We start from the raw sequence: 20,201 nt of genomic DNA on the forward strand, positions 1-20,201 counted from the left end.
ATACTAGCATATTACTCTTACTAGTCTGCCTTACAAAGATATAGTAAAAACTGGAAGTCTATCTATCTATGTCTGTCTAATTGTCTAATTATCTTTGTTTATTTCTGAAGCACTTCAGAAGTACTTTTTCTTACCTTTGCGGTGTAATTTGAGCCACAGCTATCTTTCTCCATTGATGCTTATTCAAAAGTAGCTATGTATTGACTTTTTTTTTTTTTTTTTTGCATTCAACATTTAAATTACAAATATTTCATTATATTGAATGTTTAACTAGAAACCACTTCTTATTTTTTTAGGAGGGATTTTAAAGAAATACACTGCATTTGTCAAACTACTTGTTTGTTTTGTCATATTTCATATAATATAAATTGTAAAAATTGTAATTGAATGTGACAAGCCATTTTCAGCAGATTAGTACTCTAATATAATCAGGAACATTTGCATGCCCTTAATTTTAAACCCTCATCCTCTCCCAATTTTTTTGATTTATTTATTTACTTACTTCTACGTTCTTGGATTTTTCATAAGCATATCGATTTTTACATTATTTTACAGAGTATTTAACCATCATAATAGATGATGCATTGAGTCATTGAGTGTCTCCGCTGTCCCCTGGTGGAGAAAAAATAACATACAATTGCATTTTACATTTTATGATTATTGCCACCAGAGGGCCCTGTAGGATCTCTATGGAAATCTACATAGAGTAAATAAATTAAGGTGAAAAATGTTTTAACACTGCTTTATTACACTCTAAAAAATGCTGGGTTAACAACAACACCGTGCTGGGTAAAATAGGGACAAACCCAGCAATTGGGTTGTTTTGACCCAGCGGTTGGGTTAAATGTATAACAGACAGTTCATTTTTGGGTGAACTTTCCTTTGAGTTAATGTGAAGATTGCTTAAAATGACTGAGTAATTTGATTTAACCCAATCCATTTGAATTTAACTCACGAGACAACAGGGTAGTGAGTTTCTGCAGCAATAACAAAGCCCTAAAGCAGCATAAATTAAAGCATGAATGTTATGTAAAACTAGATGAGCACAGGAGCGCTAGTTCTAGTTCTTTTATTTATAAAGCACATTTAAAAACAGTCACAGGACAGACTGTTCAAAGTCACATAGTCAAAACAGGAAATAGCATACAAAAATGAGAGCATCGGCATCTTTTGAAAGCTAAAGAAAACAGGTGTTTTTACAGACAAGATTTCAAAACAGATAGGGAAGGAGCAACTCAACTGAGGAGGAGGAGGAGCAGCAAACTGAGTTTTGCTGGCTGCAGGTTGTTCCACAATCTAGGTCCCACCACCGAAAAGGCTCCATCTGCGTTTTAGCCTTGTGCAGGGAACCATAAGTAGGTTTTGAATACCAGATCTTAAGTCTCTGGAAGGTTCTGTAGGGATGCAGCAATTCAGATCGGTAACAAGGCATGGTTGTGTAAACATTTATACACAAATAGGAGCATTTTAAAATGAATCCTATGTGAACTGGAAGCCAGTGAAGAGCTCGTAAAAAGGGAATGGCATGACCTTTTGACCTTTCTTAAGAAAATTGGCTGCAGCATTTTGAACCAATTGTAAACGAGCAACATGGGACAATACAGAGAATAACAATAGTCCAAACCGAGAGGTTATAGAAGCAGGCATAGCTATCACAAGGGATTTTTATTTTTTTTTCAGGCAGGAAATTATTAATTTTAGAAAGTAGGCGGCGTGATATTTAAATACATTTCATTTTTATTTGAATTTACTTCAATTTAACAGGATTTCATATTTATTGTATTGCAAGTTCATAGTTTATTGGACTTTTTTTTATCGATATATTTATAATTCATTTTCAATTATTGCTGTAAATATTATGTAAAATAAATATTCGTCTTTTTGCATGATGTGATAGCTCTTCGGCCACTCTGTTCTTTAAGAGATTGTGTGTTTGAAACATGTTGTCAAGGCGGTCAGTATGATAAACGTGGATTTTTCTGGAAAGGACACATCTTCCAGCTGTATCAGATATCTGTCACGTCACACATTAATATCACTCACATGTCATGTATGCAGAGTGTAGACTATGAGTTTCTACATTTCCTTCTACGGCTCTAAAGCACCCGGCCTAAAGGCCTTGAAGGAAGCCTGTGTTCTGTACTGTCACATCCAAACTACCCTGATCCATGATGCTTCTTTTACATGTATACAGACTAGGGGCCAGAATTACTAAACAGGGCAAATCAGGTAAGACTGCAATTCCATAAAAGCGCCAATGGGAGTGGACATTAACATTAACTAATGGGACCTTATTCTTAAGTGGTACTGACACATCAGTTTTGCTCTCTTCTTTGTTTCTTTCATAGATTCTCTCTTGTAAATAAACAGCATTTGAGTTCCATTGACACCGGAATAGTGGCACATTGTAGGCCTGTGTATATAGATGGAGTCTTTAATAAAATAATTTTAGCAACTAGGCCTACTTAAAAACATCTTAATCAAAATTATGCTTGAAATCAATAGAGAATGAATGTTAAAGCATAAATATAAAACATTTAAGCACCTTTGCAGTAGTATGAAAATGCTTAGGTCAAGTCACGTTTATTTATGTAACGCTATATACGGACGTTTCAAAGCAGCTTCTTAAGCCAATGTATATAATATATAATATGTAATATGTATAATATGTCGTGTTTACAACGTAGGAAATGCATACCTGGTTGATGTAAATGTAGTGCTTGTTTCGTCCTGTGAGAGCGCTAAAGTTCACAACTGTCTGACTGACATCACACGAAGCTCCAAGACTAATCTGATCTGATGAGGGCTGTGGCTTTGCCATTAACTAGATATATCATTTTATTTAGACAGTTTGCCGTGTGAATTGTTTCTATACTGGGATCCTCGTTATCCTTTTAAGCTCGCTGAGGATGGCTGAGCCAAGTGGGAGATATCAGCAGGTGAGTGAACTCCACTGTAACTCGGCACGGCTATTTGTAAAGCAGACCAGAGGCAGGCGCCTCCACGGCGGGGAGTGTTGTCGGGAAACACCGAGGCTCTGACAGGATGCGGGCCGTAATGTTTTGAAATGAATAACACGTCCATTTAAATGATAGCGGCATGGCATAACACTTAAATTGCGCTCGTCTGTGAACATATAGCGTTTAACCAGTTCGTTATTTAAAAATGCTTGCTATAAATGCAGTTGTTTCTTGCTTACGTCAAAGTTTTCATTCATACAATAAATTATGTGTCTCTTTTACAGTAAGTTACCCATGCAAGGAAAGTAAACTTAACGCAGGGATATTGCAGATTGGCATATGTTTATGTAGCCAGAACCGGCCTGGTTTATTAAAGTGACAAGTTGAAAAAATATCTGGTTAGAACGCTGAACTAACGTTAGTACGTTAGAGGCCATTGTAATGTAATAGCACACTACAGCAGACATGTTGGCAGAAGTATGTTTGATTATTATTATTTTTTTTTTAAGAAACATCCTATTCGGTGACATTAAGTTTGGTCAAGGTTCTTGCACTAACCTTTATATGGTACAGTTCTGATATCAGATGGTAATACCATGGTACTTTGATCTATGGACTATAGAATTGCATGTCCAAGCTACTTCTGTCGTGGTAAAACAATGATAAAACCACTATTCTGGACATACAACGTCCCATAAACCATGGTATTACGATGGTGAATGTCTGGAGACATGGTTAACCATAAAATGCACACTACAGCAGACATGTTGGCAGAAGTATGTTTGATTATTTTATTTATTTTTTTTAAGAAACATCCTATTCGATGACATTAAGTTTGGTCAAAGTTCTTGCACTAACCTTTATATGGTACAGTTCTGATATCAGATGGTAATACCATGGTACTTTGATCTATAGACTATAGAATTGCATGTCCAAGCTACTTCTGTCGTGGTAAAACAATGATAAAACCACTATTCTGGACATACAACGTCCCATAAACCATGGTATTACGATGGTGAATGTCTGGAGACATGGTTAACCATAAAATATGTTTAAAAGATCTGGAAAAGAATGTAACCATGTATGTTAATGATGTATATAACAATGGTACATTAATTCTTTTACGCCTGATATAAAACCTGAAACAATAGACTAATAATAGTGAGAATGTGGAGCTTATACTTATACTAATATGCAATTTGGTGCAGATGTTGTTATTTACATGATTGAAAAGTAAGAAATTGTGATAGCTTATATTGTAAATCAGTGAGATTTTTACCAGACTACTTACCTAAAATGTTCAGTTCAGTTGCTTCAGTCCAGTAAATGTGCACCTTAAAATATTACTAACAATATAAAAGTTATTCTTATGTTTACTAAAATTCATGAAAGATTTCACACCAATAAGACACGTATACCACACCATGAAGGTGGACATATTTTAGAATTATACTAAAAGGGATTTTGCTTATTAAAAAAGTATAAACTATCCATCAGAGAGCAGAAGGCATTTAGTAGATGTAGTAGAAGTAAAGTTTTGACCATGTTGATAATTTAGAGGCATTAGAAATGCATGTCAAATTTAATACAATAATATTTTTAAGGGTAGTAATAATAGTGCATTTACAAAATGGTGTAATCCTATTCCATCCCTATTATGTGGCTGTTTACTTTTTCATTTAGTGAATAAAACTTAAAGTTTTTCATTGAAGTTGTTTTATGTAATGTGAATACTTCTGGTCATCATTAATAAAGGGCAGTTTGGCAGCCCTTTTTTTCCCTGATTTGTGAAATAGTGAAGATGAACACTTCTGGAACAGATGTGAGTGTTTAGTGCATGGCCATGTGATGAGTGTATGAAAAGTCATGTGAGTTTAAACTTAGTTACATTTGTGATGGAGTTACAGTGTCATGTTGTGCATTTTTACAGAGAATTTACACTGACACCACTGGTATTTCAATTTAACACATTAAAATCAGGTTTTACTTGTACCAGATCATCTCATATTTCCACTTGCCTTTGATAGAGTTGTATTTGCAACCATGTCACAGTCAGACTTGGGAGGCAAAGTTCAAGATTTCATGCAGTCAATGAATTCTCTTGTGTCACCAGCTGCCCAATGAAGAGGAACCAGAGGAGGGAGCTCAGGTGGCCAGTGATCCTCCGCCCCCTTACAGTAGTGTCGCAGCTGACAGCGCAGGTATGCAACATTTATAGGGCCCTGTAAAATCCTTTTAATTTTCTGTTTTCCATTTTAATTCTTCTGGGTTGTATTTTAAAGGTTTAATATTGAATTTAAATAATCACAAAGAATGTCTAATGATCATGGAAATCATAGTGCACAACATGTTTTTTGTTTGTTCAAACCATATTATGAAATGGCAATCAACATTGATTTTTATTTTTCACTCTTCACAGCATATTTTGATTACAAAGACGATGCAGCATTTCCCAAGCCCCATTCAAACCATATTATGAAATGGCAATCAACATTGATTTTTATTTTTCACTCTTCTCAGCATATTTTGATTACAAAGACGATGCAGCATTTCCCAAGCCCCCATCTTACAACGTAGCCACATCTCTACCATCGTACGATGAGGCAGAGCGAACCAAAGCAGAGGCTACTATCCCACTGGTCTCAGGCCGAGTAAGTACCGCAAATCTCAGCCACTAATTCCAACCAGCTCTGGGACAAAAAAATCCTTAACATCACCACAGGAATTGCTGTTTTAATGTAATGTTTCCCCTGTTCACGGCTCTATTTCTCTGCCACTCACTGCTTGCGTACAGCACAGGGAACGTCTGGACACATTCGATGACGTAACTCGCTGTGCGCTGGAGGTACAATAACAGAGTGTGTGAGACTGTAAAGTGTGGAGGTGATGTCAATCTAGGAAGACCCCAGGGCCCTGTTTTTCTGGCTTGAACCTGTTACAATATAGGTCTATATTTATTTTTGTGATGTAATTTGCTGCACAGAAAAAATATCAGCATTAACAGCAAGCATTGCATGTTTGATACAATTATTAGCATTTGGATAGCAGCACTGATTTGGTGCTTTTCAGGCCATGAAATGTTGCCCCTGGTGTCTTAGGTTTTAGACGTGATGATAGTTATGTGCTATAGAGTATCCGAAACATTATTTTTTTTCTGGAGATATTTTGCTATTTGAATGTGTTATGTCTGTGGAATGTTTAGTAATTTGACACAATCATCTTTAAAAATGTGTATATATAAAATTCAGTTCTTTCAGTCAGAACAACTTTTAAAGGAAGTTCAAAAATGTTTGATGAAAGTGGAATCATGAACCTGCTAGCAGTGGAGAAATTTTAAAAAAGGGACAATTCTTTTGAGACTTTATTGTAATATGAAAACATGCTGTAACCTCATTAGTGATATTTATTCTTTATAGTATTGATTAGTTTGAGAATTTTGAAGGCAGTAAAAAGAAATGTAGTGAATTTATTTAGAAAGGCAATGTGCATTTAAAGAGTGTGCAAAAAGGAGTTAAAATATAAGATGTTTGCTTACCATTTGAAAGTAAAAATTAAAATGACTGAATTAAAAATTATAAAGAAAAACGAAAGCAAAGCAAACAAAATGTTAACTGGTTGAACCGCTGCCAGAGCCGATCCTCCCTCTACGCAAGCTGCGTAGGGGCCCCGAAACACCAGGGGGCCCCCTTGCTCTCAAAGATGATTTAATTTTAGTTTCGTTTTTGAATTTGGCCAGCGGTTATGAAAACCGCTTATGTCATTTCTTATGTCGCCCTTTCTACGTAAAAATCTGTCAAATCATGTAACGTGAATGTCATACAGTCTCTTACTCGAGACAAAAAAAAAACGACTTGAAAGTGTAGCCACAGAAGAGACACTGTTTCTGAAGCGCTTTCCGTGAGCGCGATTCGAGACGGAGTGAACACGGGCAAAGGCGTTTCATTCATTCATAACTCGTCCAACCTCCCCCCGCCGACCAACCCGCTAAACTACTGTATATGCTTTAGTTTAAAGCACTTAGTATGCATTTAGTATTCTCATGTTTAGGACAACATAAAGGCCTTTTCACACTGAACGCAAAATTCGGCGCGATGACGCTTTTAAATCGAAACAATAGATCACTATGGGGCAATTCACATCAGGCGCGATCATTCATGGCGCGCAAAAGTGAGGAATTTTTTTTCGTCCTGTGTGTCGATTTTTTCCCCCGTCACTCCGCGACCAAACAGGCCGTCCAATCAGATTTGAGCTAACATCACGTGCCCGGAGCAGCTGCTGTTGCACAAAAAGGCTAGAGTGGTGGCGCTGTTTCGAAAACCAGTGTAAACAAACAAACACTGAAGAAGAGTGTCCCGCAAGGACAGATTTATCTTATTATAATTTCTGTTAATTCTCCACTGAATCATGTGATCTGGACAGCACTGTCTGTTTTCTTCCACGTGCGCGAGTGTTATATGAGGCTCAGCATGTTCACTGTCTTGATCTCCTGAATTAAAATATCCTGTAAAAAAAATCGAGTGAAACGTTTTTCTACACATGAAATATGAAAGCAAATAGACATGATTATGATGATATATTTTCTGTATGTTTTGTATGCAGCTCATGGTATTGTTCTTCCTATCATTCTGCCTTACAACCTCAGCAGCTGGGCGTTATGGCGCCATATCTGGGTTTGGTCTGTCCCTCATCAAATGGATTCTCATTGTACGGGTACGCTTCCACCTAGACATTCGCAGCTAATTTTGCACGTTATGATTTATTTAGATAGCATATCTATTGGTTAACCATTTTGGCTTGGCTGGGTTAGTGAGAACATTCCAGAAGCACATTACCCCACATTAGTAATCACCACAACTGCTCAAATCTGACTAAATGATTTGAACATGCTGTAATGTATTGTAATGTGTTTTCTTCATGACATTACAAGCCTGGACATGATCGGTGCTTTATCCGTGCATCTCTTTCTCACTCTTTCTTTTCATTCTCAGTTCTCTGCTTATTTCCCTGGTTACTTTGATGGACAGTACTGGTTATGGTGGGTGTTTCTGGTGCTTGGTAAGTTCCTTAAGTGAAATGTTTCACTTGTGAAGCAGGCTTATGATCCGTATAAGTAGATTCTAAATCATAGGTGGATGTTTATCTAGTGTAATGACATTCTTAATTTTAAGTGCATCTTATGCATTAAAAAAGTGTATGTTGTCGGCCCAGTTAAAAGGCTGTTTGAAGCGAGAGCACTGAAATGAGTTTTTATGACCTACAGGCATCCTGCTCTTCCTCAGAGGCTTTATTAACTATGCCAAGATCCGAAAAATGGCAGACTCCGTTTCTACTCTTCCGCGGACCAGAGGTCTCTTCATCTATTAAAGGTTATTATTTCTGAGCCTCTTTTATATGAAGGCAAAGCTATTTTGTGTTTATTAAATGAAGTTCTAAAACTTAATTGTCTCGAGACTTGCCTTCAATTGATGATTATAATCATATATTGATTCCCTTATGAGCAACCCCTTTCTTAATATTTAAAGGCAGCTATATATATTTTTTTATGTTTTAAAAAATTTATATTTAAAAATCTATGCAAGGTTAAATTAAAAGCCCTTTTCCCACAACCTATTGTTATGAACACCCTCTTTTCAGGAACTGCTTTTATTTCCAGCAGTATTTCTTAACATGTGAATATTAGTATTAGCATAGAAAGTTTAACAACTGAGATGAACTGAAAAGGTTTCACAGGCATTTGACGAACTGAAATGGAATAACGAGGCATTGAACAAAGCGGGGGTCAATATCAAAAGTTGCAGTGAGTATTTTGCACATGCCATATATGTTAATAAATACTGCAATGATCATAAAAAAAAATGTGTTCAGAAGCAAGCATGCAATTTGGAACAGCTCTGGAAGAGTTTATAATAACGACTGTCCAGTCCAGTAAAGTGAACACATGAATAATGCAAATGTTTATTTTTTTTCAATCTGCTCTAGTCACTTGCTGGAAATGAAAACACATTCACAGGCCTGCATTGAGCCGTTGACCCAGCAGTGAAAACATATTTAAGAGAAAAAAAAATCCTTCCATCTGTTATCTACTCATCTAAAAGGAAGACCGCGGAATTTCAGAGCGATGGAGGAAGAGCATTTTTTTTCCACCCTCTGCTTTTGAAAATGCAGTTTGGGTGTCCGATAGCAAGATACTCTTTTTACGTTTCTAGATGTAAAGTAGTGGATGCTAACAGCTCTGTACCTGTTCTGAAATCATTAGTGGTTTGATGTTGAGTGCTATTTGCTTTTTTCAAGTCTGTAATGTATTTAAAGGGGTCATATGATGCGATTTCATTTTTTCCTTTCTCTTTAGAGTGTTACAAGCTCTTGGTGCATAAAGAAGATCTGTAAAGTTGCAAAGACTAAAGTCTCAAATCCAAAGAGATATTCTTTATAAAAGTTAAGAGTTAGCCACACCTACCTAAAACGGCTCGTTCGAACACGCCCCCACATACCTACCTCACTATGTGGGAAGATTTGCATAAAGCCCCCAAATGTTCACGCAAAGAAAGAAAGCGTAACTTTTATTCTCGCTGTAGTATTGTTGACGCTGCAGCCATGTCCCGGCCGGACACGGCATCGACAGTATGGTGAGGGGCGTAACATTTCCGTCTCATGCTTGAGGTATTCGGCCAATCACAACGCATTGGATAGCTGGCCAATCAGAGCACACCTCGCTTTTCAGACCGATTAGTTTTGTAAAAATCGACGCGTTTCAAAAAGGCGGGGCATAGAGGAGAAACAATAATGTACAGTATGTGGAAAATAATGTGTTTTTTTAACTTTAAATCGCATAAACACATTTCATTACACCAAATACACAAAATAATGTTCTTTTTAGCAGCATCATATGACCCCTTTAAAAAAGCCTTATGTATGAGATCTTGTTTATAGTAAAGGCATGCACTATACTCACTGTTAACCAGTAGGGGGAAGTCTTGCTTTTTTATTTCAGTGTTTTTCCCCCCACCCCCTCATTCAGTGACGTTTGACAAGAAGGCAACCAGTCACTGCTAGTCACCATTCATGAAGAGCTTTTCTCTTTGTGAATGGCTGTGTGAAATGAATTGAATCTAAAACAGTCTATGCTTTTCTTCTATTCTCTTCTACTGTTTCTCTCTTGCTCCCTACATGACATGAAATTAAAGTTGCTGTTTTTAAGTTATAATTTTTTGATGTGGTTCAGACATGTTTTATTGGCCATGTAGTTTTCCGAGTGGCTTATTAATAGCAAAATTAAGATCATGGAATATTTTTTTTAAAGATCTAGAAGGTACATGAATGTCATCTAGCATTAGCAAATTAGTCTTTTGCACTCATGTTTGAGTACATGCAACTTTTTCAGTGAAGGAAACGTTAATATTTGCAGTTGAACATTTCTCCTTTTATACAACGTGGCTGATGGCACTGCACATTTTTCCCCACCTTTGAATATACATTTAGCCGGATGCCTCTCCCCCACCTTGTGCAGTGGCCGTGATAGGGGCCCGTTTGATCTCTCGCTGTCTAATCATGCATGATTTTGTTGTGGCTTGTCTGCTCTTGTCACCTTGGGTCTCGTTCCGTGACACAGGAAGTTACTCTTTTGTGTTGAGTTTTCCATGCAGCTTTGCGGTCGCCCTTTGAATTCCAGTGGCTGTGCACATGCATTTGCTTGTAAATAAGATACTGCTATTAAATGTCTCTGGTGTTCAACGTTTACTGGAACTGTTTTTTGTGTATCTTTGTCGTAAGGGTGCAGTATATACGAGAAATGTGAGTAAACATTTAAAGTAATTAGCAGTTAAACTCTGATAAACGTTATACAGTAAATAAAATAAAAAAATGTAAATTAATGTCAATGGGTTTTTTTTAAAGTTAAGAATATTATCAGTAGTATATGCCTTATGATTAGTAATTTGATAAATTTTGCTTTACTTTAAGTTATGAAATTTAAACTTACATTTTTTTTAATGGTTTAAAATACTTTTAAAACCATATGAGGATAATATGAATACAAAAAAAGGTTTCTAAGCACAAGTTTTAAACTAGATTTTTGATTTTGTTTTCTTGCACTCTTATTTGTCATTGACCGTTTTCTAACAGCAAAAGCTTTTGAGAAAGAATCATCTGTTACTGAAGGTTTATTTTCAACTGTTATCCTCTCCTGAAGTCGCTGAACCAATAAAACTAGTCTGACCTGATTTCCTTGGTCGGATGTAGAGGAAAAATATTCATGTCAACAAGGGCAAAATTCTGTTGTGGTTGCGGCCGGAGCCTATTGACAGGCAATATATCATGTCAGCGAAATGAAAGTAATGAATCATGTGGAATGTAGAATATTAAACAGCTGGTTTTGAATACAAAGATTTTTTTTTTTTTTTTTGCCGATGCCCATCTAATAGCTCCTGAATGCAGTGCAGTTGTGTGTATGCGAGTGTGGGTTTGAGGAGCAGGCACAGGCTGTCTCCTGTTATTGCCTGTTTGTGCCGTCCATTTGAGGTGTGAAACCAGCAGCTCTCATTCCTCCTCCTGGTGTGACTTCCTGGGGGAAGCGCACAGCATTTAATAACCTAACACTCTCCTACCACTGACAATCATCTCCGTAAACACAAACACACTCATGCTCTGGAGTCCTAAATATATCCAGGATGGCTTTCCAAGAAGGGGACCAGAGTCCCATTTGAATGTGGAGGGAGGTGGAGTGTGACTGTGACAGATGAGGGGGAAAAAGCAGTTTTATTTATTTAAAGTTATACATGTTTTTTTTTTTTTTTTAAACACATTCCTTGAATACTATGGTAAATATGGTGATCATTTAGTACCATCCATGCTATCACCATCTGATACCATCACATGAACCATGGTAATACCGTGATTTTATTGTATTATTTTATTTTTAATATGTTCTATGGCAGTGCAGTTTTTCGAACATTGTTTTGTTGTAATACCAGTCTTTACACATATTACACGTATTCTTTAAATGACATGCAAATACTATGATAATATGGTAATCATCCAGTACCATGGTATGAAAACCTTGCGATACCATCAAATGTACCATGGTGATAACATGGATTTTAGAACATGTATCATAGTAATACCATCATTATTTGTATTTTTTTTTACATACCACGGCAGTACCTTTTTTTGGACGTGAGTAAATGGCATATATAATATGTGACCCTGGAGCACAAAAGCAGTCTGAAGTCGCTGGGGTATATTTGTAGCAATAGCCAAAAACACATTGTATGGGTTAAAATTGTTGATTTTTCTTTTATGCCAAAAATCATTAGGATATTAAGTAAAGATAATGTTGACCCTTATGACTGGTTTTGTGGTCCAGGGTCACATATGGTAATCGCCCAATACCATGGTATGAATCAAAGTACCATGCTATTACCGACTGATGCGTTCGCTGTACCATGGTACCGCCTCAGCACTTAGTAAAGGTGGGGGCGGGGGGCTTCAGTCACTTATGACTCATACAGCCCCCCCTCCTCCCTCCACACACACACATTTGGCATAGATGTTCTGTGTCTCTGCCTCAGTGCTGATAAAGTCAATCGAACGGCGCAAGGACTCTCGCTGACTGGTTACCGTGGCGAGGGTGGACCAGTTACCGGGAGTGACGGCCGAGCGATTGGTGACTCATCGGCGGCTGCTGTATTCTGCTCACGCTTGCTTTCCGCACCTTTCTCTCATCGCTCTGTTTATGAACGCCGTTCATTCACAATGTCTGTATTTTTGCTCATCTTATATCACCTGAATTCTGTTCTAGCAATCAGTAACCATCATATAAACTGTCTATAGGTCAGTGTTTCCTAACCTTTTTGGTTTTATGAGGCCCCACGGCCCCATCAATAAAGCTCAAGAACCTCTTCATCGAAACTGAACCAGAAATGTGCAACTTTCGAGTTATATTCTACAGGAAATCATATAACATCATTTCTTATTATTACGATAACCATATATGTGTCCCAAATTATGTTGTAAACACTATACACTATGTACTCTACTGTCTAGTGTATGACGTTTATATGGTTATTTTGTCATTCAGCATTGGAATATGATCAAATCTAATTCAAAATATCAACAAAAGCTATAGTAGTATATCATTTGTTCACTTTTTAATTCAAAAGAAAAAAAATACAGGGCAACTGTCTATAAGTGAATTTAAAAATAAAAACAAATTAACTGTAAATTACATACATATTTATGCGGTGGAATTTAAATACCATAGAAGCAAGTCTGAAATTCACCATAATTTATATATTTATAAATTTTAATATTTTTCCCCCAGACTTGCCAAACTTACCAAACTATTTATATATATATTTTTTTTTCTTTTGGAACATGAGGATATTTTAAGCCAAGGAATATTTCAACTGTTTTGTCCGTACAATTAAAGTCATTGTGGTCCCAAACAACATTGGACCCCACTGACTTTTATTGTATGGATATATCTGAACATATTTTACTTAGTTTTCCACAGAAGAAAGAATATTTTGAAGGAAAAAAGATTTGCAAATGATTTTTGGGTGAGCTATCCCTTTTACAAAACATTGGAAAAATGATACCCCTACATGGGAATCAGTTCTATGGAGCAGTAAATCATGCAGCGATGCAAGAGTCCTGCCGAGTCTTTGAGATGCTGAAATGTTGGCCAGCCATATTACCCAGCTATCTACATCCACATTTCATATTTTTATGAATGAGGAGAGACAGTGAATGCTGGGATGCTGCGATTGGCTGCAGAGGACTCATTCAACCATCCGCCCTCCAAACACACACACACACACACACACACACACAGAAAGAGCGAGGAGACGTCATGCTACGCTTCCGCAGTGCATCAAGGGAATCAGACTGCCTCTGACTCATGCTGGAGAAATTGAGAGAAAGAGTGAGTGGGGAGGGCTCGCTCTTCATTCTGATTTTCTCCTCTTTCTCGCTCGCTGCTCCTGGAGCCCAGTGATGTAATACAGGTGACCTATTCGTCACAGACCACCCCCGCTTCAGCCCTGGCAGCCGATTGGCTGAGCGCTTGTATGAATGGGCCGCTCTGTTCCCTGTGGGGAGGGGGTTTGGGTGGAGTGAGGCAGAAGCACGTCACTCGTTCATTGAGAAAAAAAAAAGGAAGTGGAGAAAAAAGTCTGCTGGCTTCCTTGGCAGCAGCTCTGAATAGAGCTCAAATGAGTTTGCGTGCTGATCTCACTCTTTGTCACACATGTAGGCAGTGGCGGTGACAGCGGGCGTTTTTATTCTGTGTGTGTGCTGATGGATATCCATCATTAACTACTGCATGATCATTCATTTCAGACAATGAGAATGTAATAGCTATTGTTTCATAATTATTGCATCGTAATTAAAGACACTTGCATTAACACAACTATTAAGTGGAGCGTATACGGAAGCATAACTGAACCGTGTCTACAGTGTAATGAGAAACAAACCTTGTAAATTTGTGATGTCAGATGTGATTTAAACAGCTAAATATATTTTTGTTCTGCTCTGCTCCTATTCTACTTAGCTCTCTTATGTACTGTTCTTATTCCATTCTAGTCTGTTCTTTTTCTATTGTTTTCTTCCATTCTATTTCTATTGTGTTCTATTTTGCTCCTATTCAGTTGAATTTTCATCCTATTATTTTCTTTTTCTACTTCTATTGTGATCTATTCCATTTGTGTTCTGTTCTGCTCGTACCTTGTTCAGTTATGCATCTATTCTGTTCTATTCTATTCAGTTCTAAACTGTTCTTAGTCCATTCTACTCTGTTCCAATTCATTTGCATTGTTCTATTCTGGTCCTGCTGTATTCCGTTTTTGTTCTATTCTGTTCCAACTCTATTGTGTTCTGTTCTAATCTGCTCTCCTCATATTCTATTATATTTCTATTATATTCTGGTTTGATCTATTTGCTCTGTTCTGTATACCATTCCTATTCCATTCTATTCTGTTCCAATTTAGTTGTATTCTGTTTCTGTTCCATTCTGCTTATACTCTATTCTGTTGTGTTATATTCCTATCCTACTTCAATTACTCTTTTATTTTGCTCAAATTCTGCTCTACTCTACTCTGCTCTACTATCATGTTCTACACAGATTAGTATTGTGTTCTATTCTGCTCATATTCTCTATTATGTTCTACACAGATTTATTCTATACTTATTGTCTTATCTGCTCTTCTTTTTCTTTTCTATTCTATTCTATTTATGTTGTGTTCTACATCTTTTTGTTTTGCTTGTTTCTATTCTATTCTATTCTATTCTCAGTGTTTATTATTTGCCAAGAACGGTCTAGTTGTACAGTTGCTAACATAAGGCTATGTATTGAATTTTGTCAGTATTTTTGTGAATGACTTCATACTGTGTGTATTTGAGTACATACTGGAGAACTGAAGTTGTGTGTGTGTGTGAGAGACTGCATTGTGTGTGTTGGGCTGGAGGAATGCGTTTGCGTGTGCAGACCCTGGCCGTCTCTCTGCCTTGATCCTGAATGAGTCACTGCTGCAGTACTCTGTGGGAGGGGCTAAGGTTGGATCCCCTGCTGCAAACCCAGTTAAACATACTCGCATGCATGATTTCTCTCTCCCTCACACACACACTGCATGCTGTCACATCCGGCCCTCAGGTCTACAGTGTGGCCTATAATTAGACGCCTGCACAACTTATGGCCTCAGAATGATCTAACTAAATGCTTCAGAATACCATTCCACTGAGACAAAGAAACAGAAAGATGGTTGGAAAGAAAAAGAAGGAAGAATAGATGCTGAGCTGGAATCTCTAATGAGTAAACCTAGAATGTTACTGCTGCCTCTTGTGCAGTCCAGAAACACTCTGGTGTGTGTTTTCTGACTGTCCTCCCAAAGCACTCCCAAACAAAATGTGTTTTTGTCATTAGGGTGAGTTCGTGGTGGGAGAAGAGGCCCCTCTCTGCCTTTCCAAAGCTATTAAATGTTCAAAAACAGCAGAGCGGCCCAGCAAACAAAGCAATTTCAAGGAACCTCCAGTGACTACAATTACATCTGACCTGAGGTGGATTTGTCCTGCACAAATATTTGTCATAATTATTAGTGAATTATCACATCCTACAATTTAAAATGCTTATTTATAGTGGGCTATTATAAATTAGTTCAGTGGCCAAAGCATGTTTTTCCAGGAAGCAGTTTATATTGTATTTAATACAGTTTTGGCGCTCAATATGCAATGGTATCCTGCTTTTGAGTGGGATTTTAAGGTCACACTAATATCCCTCAACTCATCACTGTTTGCTGTTGTGTGGAATCTCTTCTCGGGATGGACAGTGAGTCATACACTCCCCCGTTGCTGTCCCTCTCTGCCAGGAGTGGGATCTCCATGGAATCACTTATTCTTGCCTGACTAACCCATCTCTGGTCGGGTCTTCCTGCCTCCACCAGTGGTCAGGAGTCTCCAATGCATCATCTAGAACATATTACACCCAGACATAGAAAATAAAATTCAATTTCCTTAGAAATAGAACAGAATGCAATATGTATCATAATATTAGATAGTGTTTTCTTGGAGGTCACTACTAGTAGCACCAAATGGAATTTGATTTCAAATGTTTTTTTCATTGTTCTCAAACAGGTGGTCCCACCACAAATACACATCATTAGCTGAGCACATATGCTCATTGACACGGTAGACCGCTCAAATAAACAAAGCGGTGTTTTGGAAATCTCTGTGCTTTCTTATTGTTGTCTATTCACATTATCTGGGACAAAAGTTTGTCAGCATAAAAAATGGCAATGTACAATATGAAAAGAACCATTTTTCTAATAATGGTTAATGGTTAATAGTAATCAAGGCTTGTGTTCACAGCAAATGAATGAATAAAACATACGTTTTATTTGAATTGGCACTAATGACGACGTCTGTTTGCACAAAGTTAAAATTATTTCTCTGCCCTCTACTCGATCCGTAAACACGCAAGATGAATTGAGCAACTTTATATCAGAACACATCTAAATATCAGTATATCAACTCCAGCACAGGAATAACTAATCAGCAAACAGGAAAAACAGAGGGCTGTTTACTTTAGTTTAACATTAGTATTCTCTCTCTTGTTTTGGAAATCTCTGTGCTTTCTTATTGTTGTCTATTCACATTATCTGGGACAAAAGTTTGTCAGCATAAAAAATGGCAATGTACAATATGAAAAGAACCATTTTTCTAATAATGGTTAATGGTTAATAGTAATCACGGCTTGTGTTCACAGCAAATGAATGAATAAAACATAATTTTTATTTGAATTGGCACTAATGACGACGTCTGTTTGCACAAAGTTAAAATTATTTCTCTGCCCTCTACTCGATCCGTAAACACGCAAGATGAATTGAGCAACTTTATATCAGAACACATCTAAATATCAGTATATCAACTCCAGCACAGGAATAACTAATCAGCAAACAGGAAAAACAGAGGGCTGTTTACTTTAGTTTAACATTAGTATTCTCTCTCTTCTACGGCAAACTGGCCTCCAGCTGCAGTCGCATATGGAACCTATAGATCTTGTTTTTGGTCTTGCTGAATGCATTCCTTTGTAATGACATCCTGACCAGAGTCTGTATCATCCTCTAAGCGGCCAAAGCGACCGACCCTGTGAATCTGTTGGAGTTTTGCATTCCCCTTTAACAGTGGCAAAGTTTGTAAGTCTTTTATAAAAGAGTTGCCGGTAGGACTTGGTAGTTAACTTAATCTAGCAAGACAGCTCAAGGCAAAGGGCACGGTATTCTCAGTAGGGGACATAACCCTGTTATATGAACCATTACACAAGGATCCTGATAACTGCCTAATGGGTTAAGTCTGAAAATAGATGTGGTAACTCTGTTAGCTTAAACTGTCAAAATGCATTGTAGGAAGAGGTCATTCGTGCTTGTTATTATGACAGCAGCACATTTAACCAAGGTGATAGCGGAGTGAGAAAGGCCTGACCCTAGTCCTGTTTCAGCATTGCATCACGTGCCATAAAAGCACTGACAGGTTACATAAATACCATGAAATGGAATGTAATCTTATATTCTTAACCACTTAACTTTTATCAGGCAAAAATGAATTATTACTATTTAAACACATGAAGTCTGAATGTGTCTCCATCTCTATTATCTTTGATGTCATCAATGTTCTAGTGTACTCCTAGAAGTTGACAAAATAAATAAACCTCCTGTTACTATAAAACAGTGGTTCCCAACCTCGTTCCTAGAGTACCCCAACACTGCACATTTTCCATGTCTCCTTAATCAAACACACCTGATTCAACTCATCAGCTCAGTAGGCTGCATTTACACTGCAGGTCTTTGACTATATCCGCTTTTTTTTTCTTTTTTGATGATCAGCTTATGTGACCTATATCCGATATCTGCATTTACATTATTTAGTTGGAAAAACAACCCAAGGTAGACGCACTGACCTAGAAACAGGGTTTCCAGGTCTGCAAAATAAAATTAGCCCAATTGCTAATCAAAACTAGCCCAAAACTCACCATTGGGGGTCTTCTTCCTCAGAATCGCGTTCCTGGGGAGAGAACGCTTTAACCCACAGACTAAAAAATAATGCGTGGCAACAGTGTAAAAGTAGCCTAACTCCATGGGAAAACTGCAAACTTGGCAACACTGCTTGGAAAAGCGCCACCTGAGTCAATGTCAGTCGCCACCGTCGTTTCTTCAATGATGTATGACTCGAATTGACAGGGGAATATCCGATCTGTCCGCTTACATGGCAGATGCAAATACACACATCAGATTCATATCAGATTTATTTTCACATATGAATGAGGCCTGGAACCAGTCTGAGAATATCGGAATCCACGTGCTTTTGTCCTGTTGACACGTTCATTGGTCATAACCAATCTGTGCCACATGGAAGGAAAAAATTGGAATTGGATCACTTGAAAATATGTATGTAAATGTAGCCATAGAGCAGGGGTGGTCAAACTTGGCCCTTCCAGACCACTTTCCTTCAGAGTTTAGCTCCAACCCTAATCAAACACACCTGAACCAGCTAATCATTGTCTTCAAGACTACTAGAAGGCTACAGGCAGGTGAGTTTTATCAGGGTTGGATCAAATCTCTGCAGGAAAGTGGCCTGGAAGGGCCAAGTTTGCCCATCACTGCCATAGAGACTTCCAAGACCTGAAATGAGTGTGTCAGACAAAGAAGACATGCAAAATGTGCAGTGTTGGGGTACTCAAGGAACATGGTTGGGAACCACTGCTATAGAAAATACGTTAACACAGGGAACAAACTTGCATTGAACAAACTACTTCATGACCTACATAGGCAGCAACATATGCAACCAAAATAGTGCTCCACATGGAGATTCAACTCACAATTTATTTTTATTATGAAGAATATGTAACACTTCATACTTTTTAAAACATAAGTTTTGCTCAGCTTGTGTCCGGAAAATTATATATATATATATATATTCATAATGACAAAAGTGACTGAAAGGAATTACTAATACTCAGCACTTGACCTGGTGGCCCAAAGACATTCCCTTCTTCACTTAAAGGGTAAATTGCTGTGCAGACATGGCTCTATTCCTTACCGTGAGGTGTGGTGGCTGGGGTGGTGGAAGGTGGTGTGGGGGTGCACTGAGAAACGGAAAGGGGGATGCGGAGAGAGCAGTGAAGGTGGGGTTGGGAGGTGGGGGGGTAATGAAGGTGTAATTTGGGAACCATCTGTAAGACGCCTGCAGGGCTTCCTCTCCAAAACCTCCCCCTCCGGAGGGAAGCAGGTGCTGAAGGCGGAGTAGGGGAACAGGGGAGTGGAGGAGGAGAGGAAGGGGGAAGTGAAAAAGAGAGGTGGTGGTAATTGTAGTTAGCCAGCTTGCTAAAATGTCATCAGCTCTAGAAGTCTGAGTTTTGGGAGTCTATGTGACGTGGATGGCCTTTTATTCCTTTGACCTTCTTAAAGGTCTTTGAGTCAAGGGGTGTGCCCTTAAGGCTTATGGATGCACCAACTTGATTGCACTGTTCACACCTGCAGGTCTTCCTTCCTATGCTTAATTTGGGAAAAGAGTTTGTAAATGGGAGCGGTAATAATGCTCTTAAGCATTTAAGCTCAATTTAAAATGGACTGTAATGGTTGAAAATAAAGGCCAATCACAAGGTAACCGCTCAGAAAACATGAAAGGGGGTGAAGGACTTTGTGTGTAGCTATGTTGTCCTATTTTTGGCAAGCGCAGCTAGTGGACTCCTGAGAT

At 37.9% G+C, this 20,201-nt stretch overlaps 1 protein-coding gene across 1 annotated transcript; it reads left to right on the forward strand.

Annotated features, from left to right (window-relative positions):
• Window positions 1–2,745: 2,745 nt before the first annotated feature.
• LOC107713126 (NEDD4 family-interacting protein 1-like) lies at window positions 2,746–9,264 on the forward strand. Its single transcript, XM_016518560.1, has 8 exons — window positions 2,746–2,939; window positions 5,074–5,161; window positions 5,481–5,611; window positions 5,755–5,808; window positions 7,560–7,670; window positions 7,949–8,015; window positions 8,221–8,326; window positions 8,940–9,264. Exons 1-7 carry the CDS (start codon window positions 2,910–2,912, stop codon window positions 8,322–8,324), a joined length of 585 nt encoding a protein of 194 aa, XP_016374046.1. The 5' UTR covers window positions 2,746–2,909; the 3' UTR covers window positions 8,325–8,326; window positions 8,940–9,264.
• The last annotated feature ends 10,937 nt before the right edge of the window (window positions 9,265–20,201 follow it).

This window comes from Sinocyclocheilus rhinocerous, unplaced genomic scaffold, assembly GCF_001515625.1.
Source record: "Sinocyclocheilus rhinocerous isolate Xijiao unplaced genomic scaffold, SAMN03320098_v1.1 scaffold387, whole genome shotgun sequence".
NCBI lineage: Eukaryota > Metazoa > Chordata > Actinopteri > Cypriniformes > Cyprinidae > Sinocyclocheilus > Sinocyclocheilus rhinocerous.

Bases quoted from the DNA above. Each gene is read 5' to 3' on its own strand.
- LOC107713126 (XM_016518560.1), top strand. From the start codon at position 2,910: ATGGCTGAGCCAAGTGGGAGATATCAGCAG. The intron at 5,809-7,559 runs CAATAACAGAGT...TTTTGTATGCAG, and splicing joins CTCGCTGTGCGCTGGAGGTA to CTCATGGTATTGTTCTTCCT. The intron at 7,671-7,948 runs GTACGCTTCCAC...TTTCATTCTCAG, and splicing joins AATGGATTCTCATTGTACGG to TTCTCTGCTTATTTCCCTGG.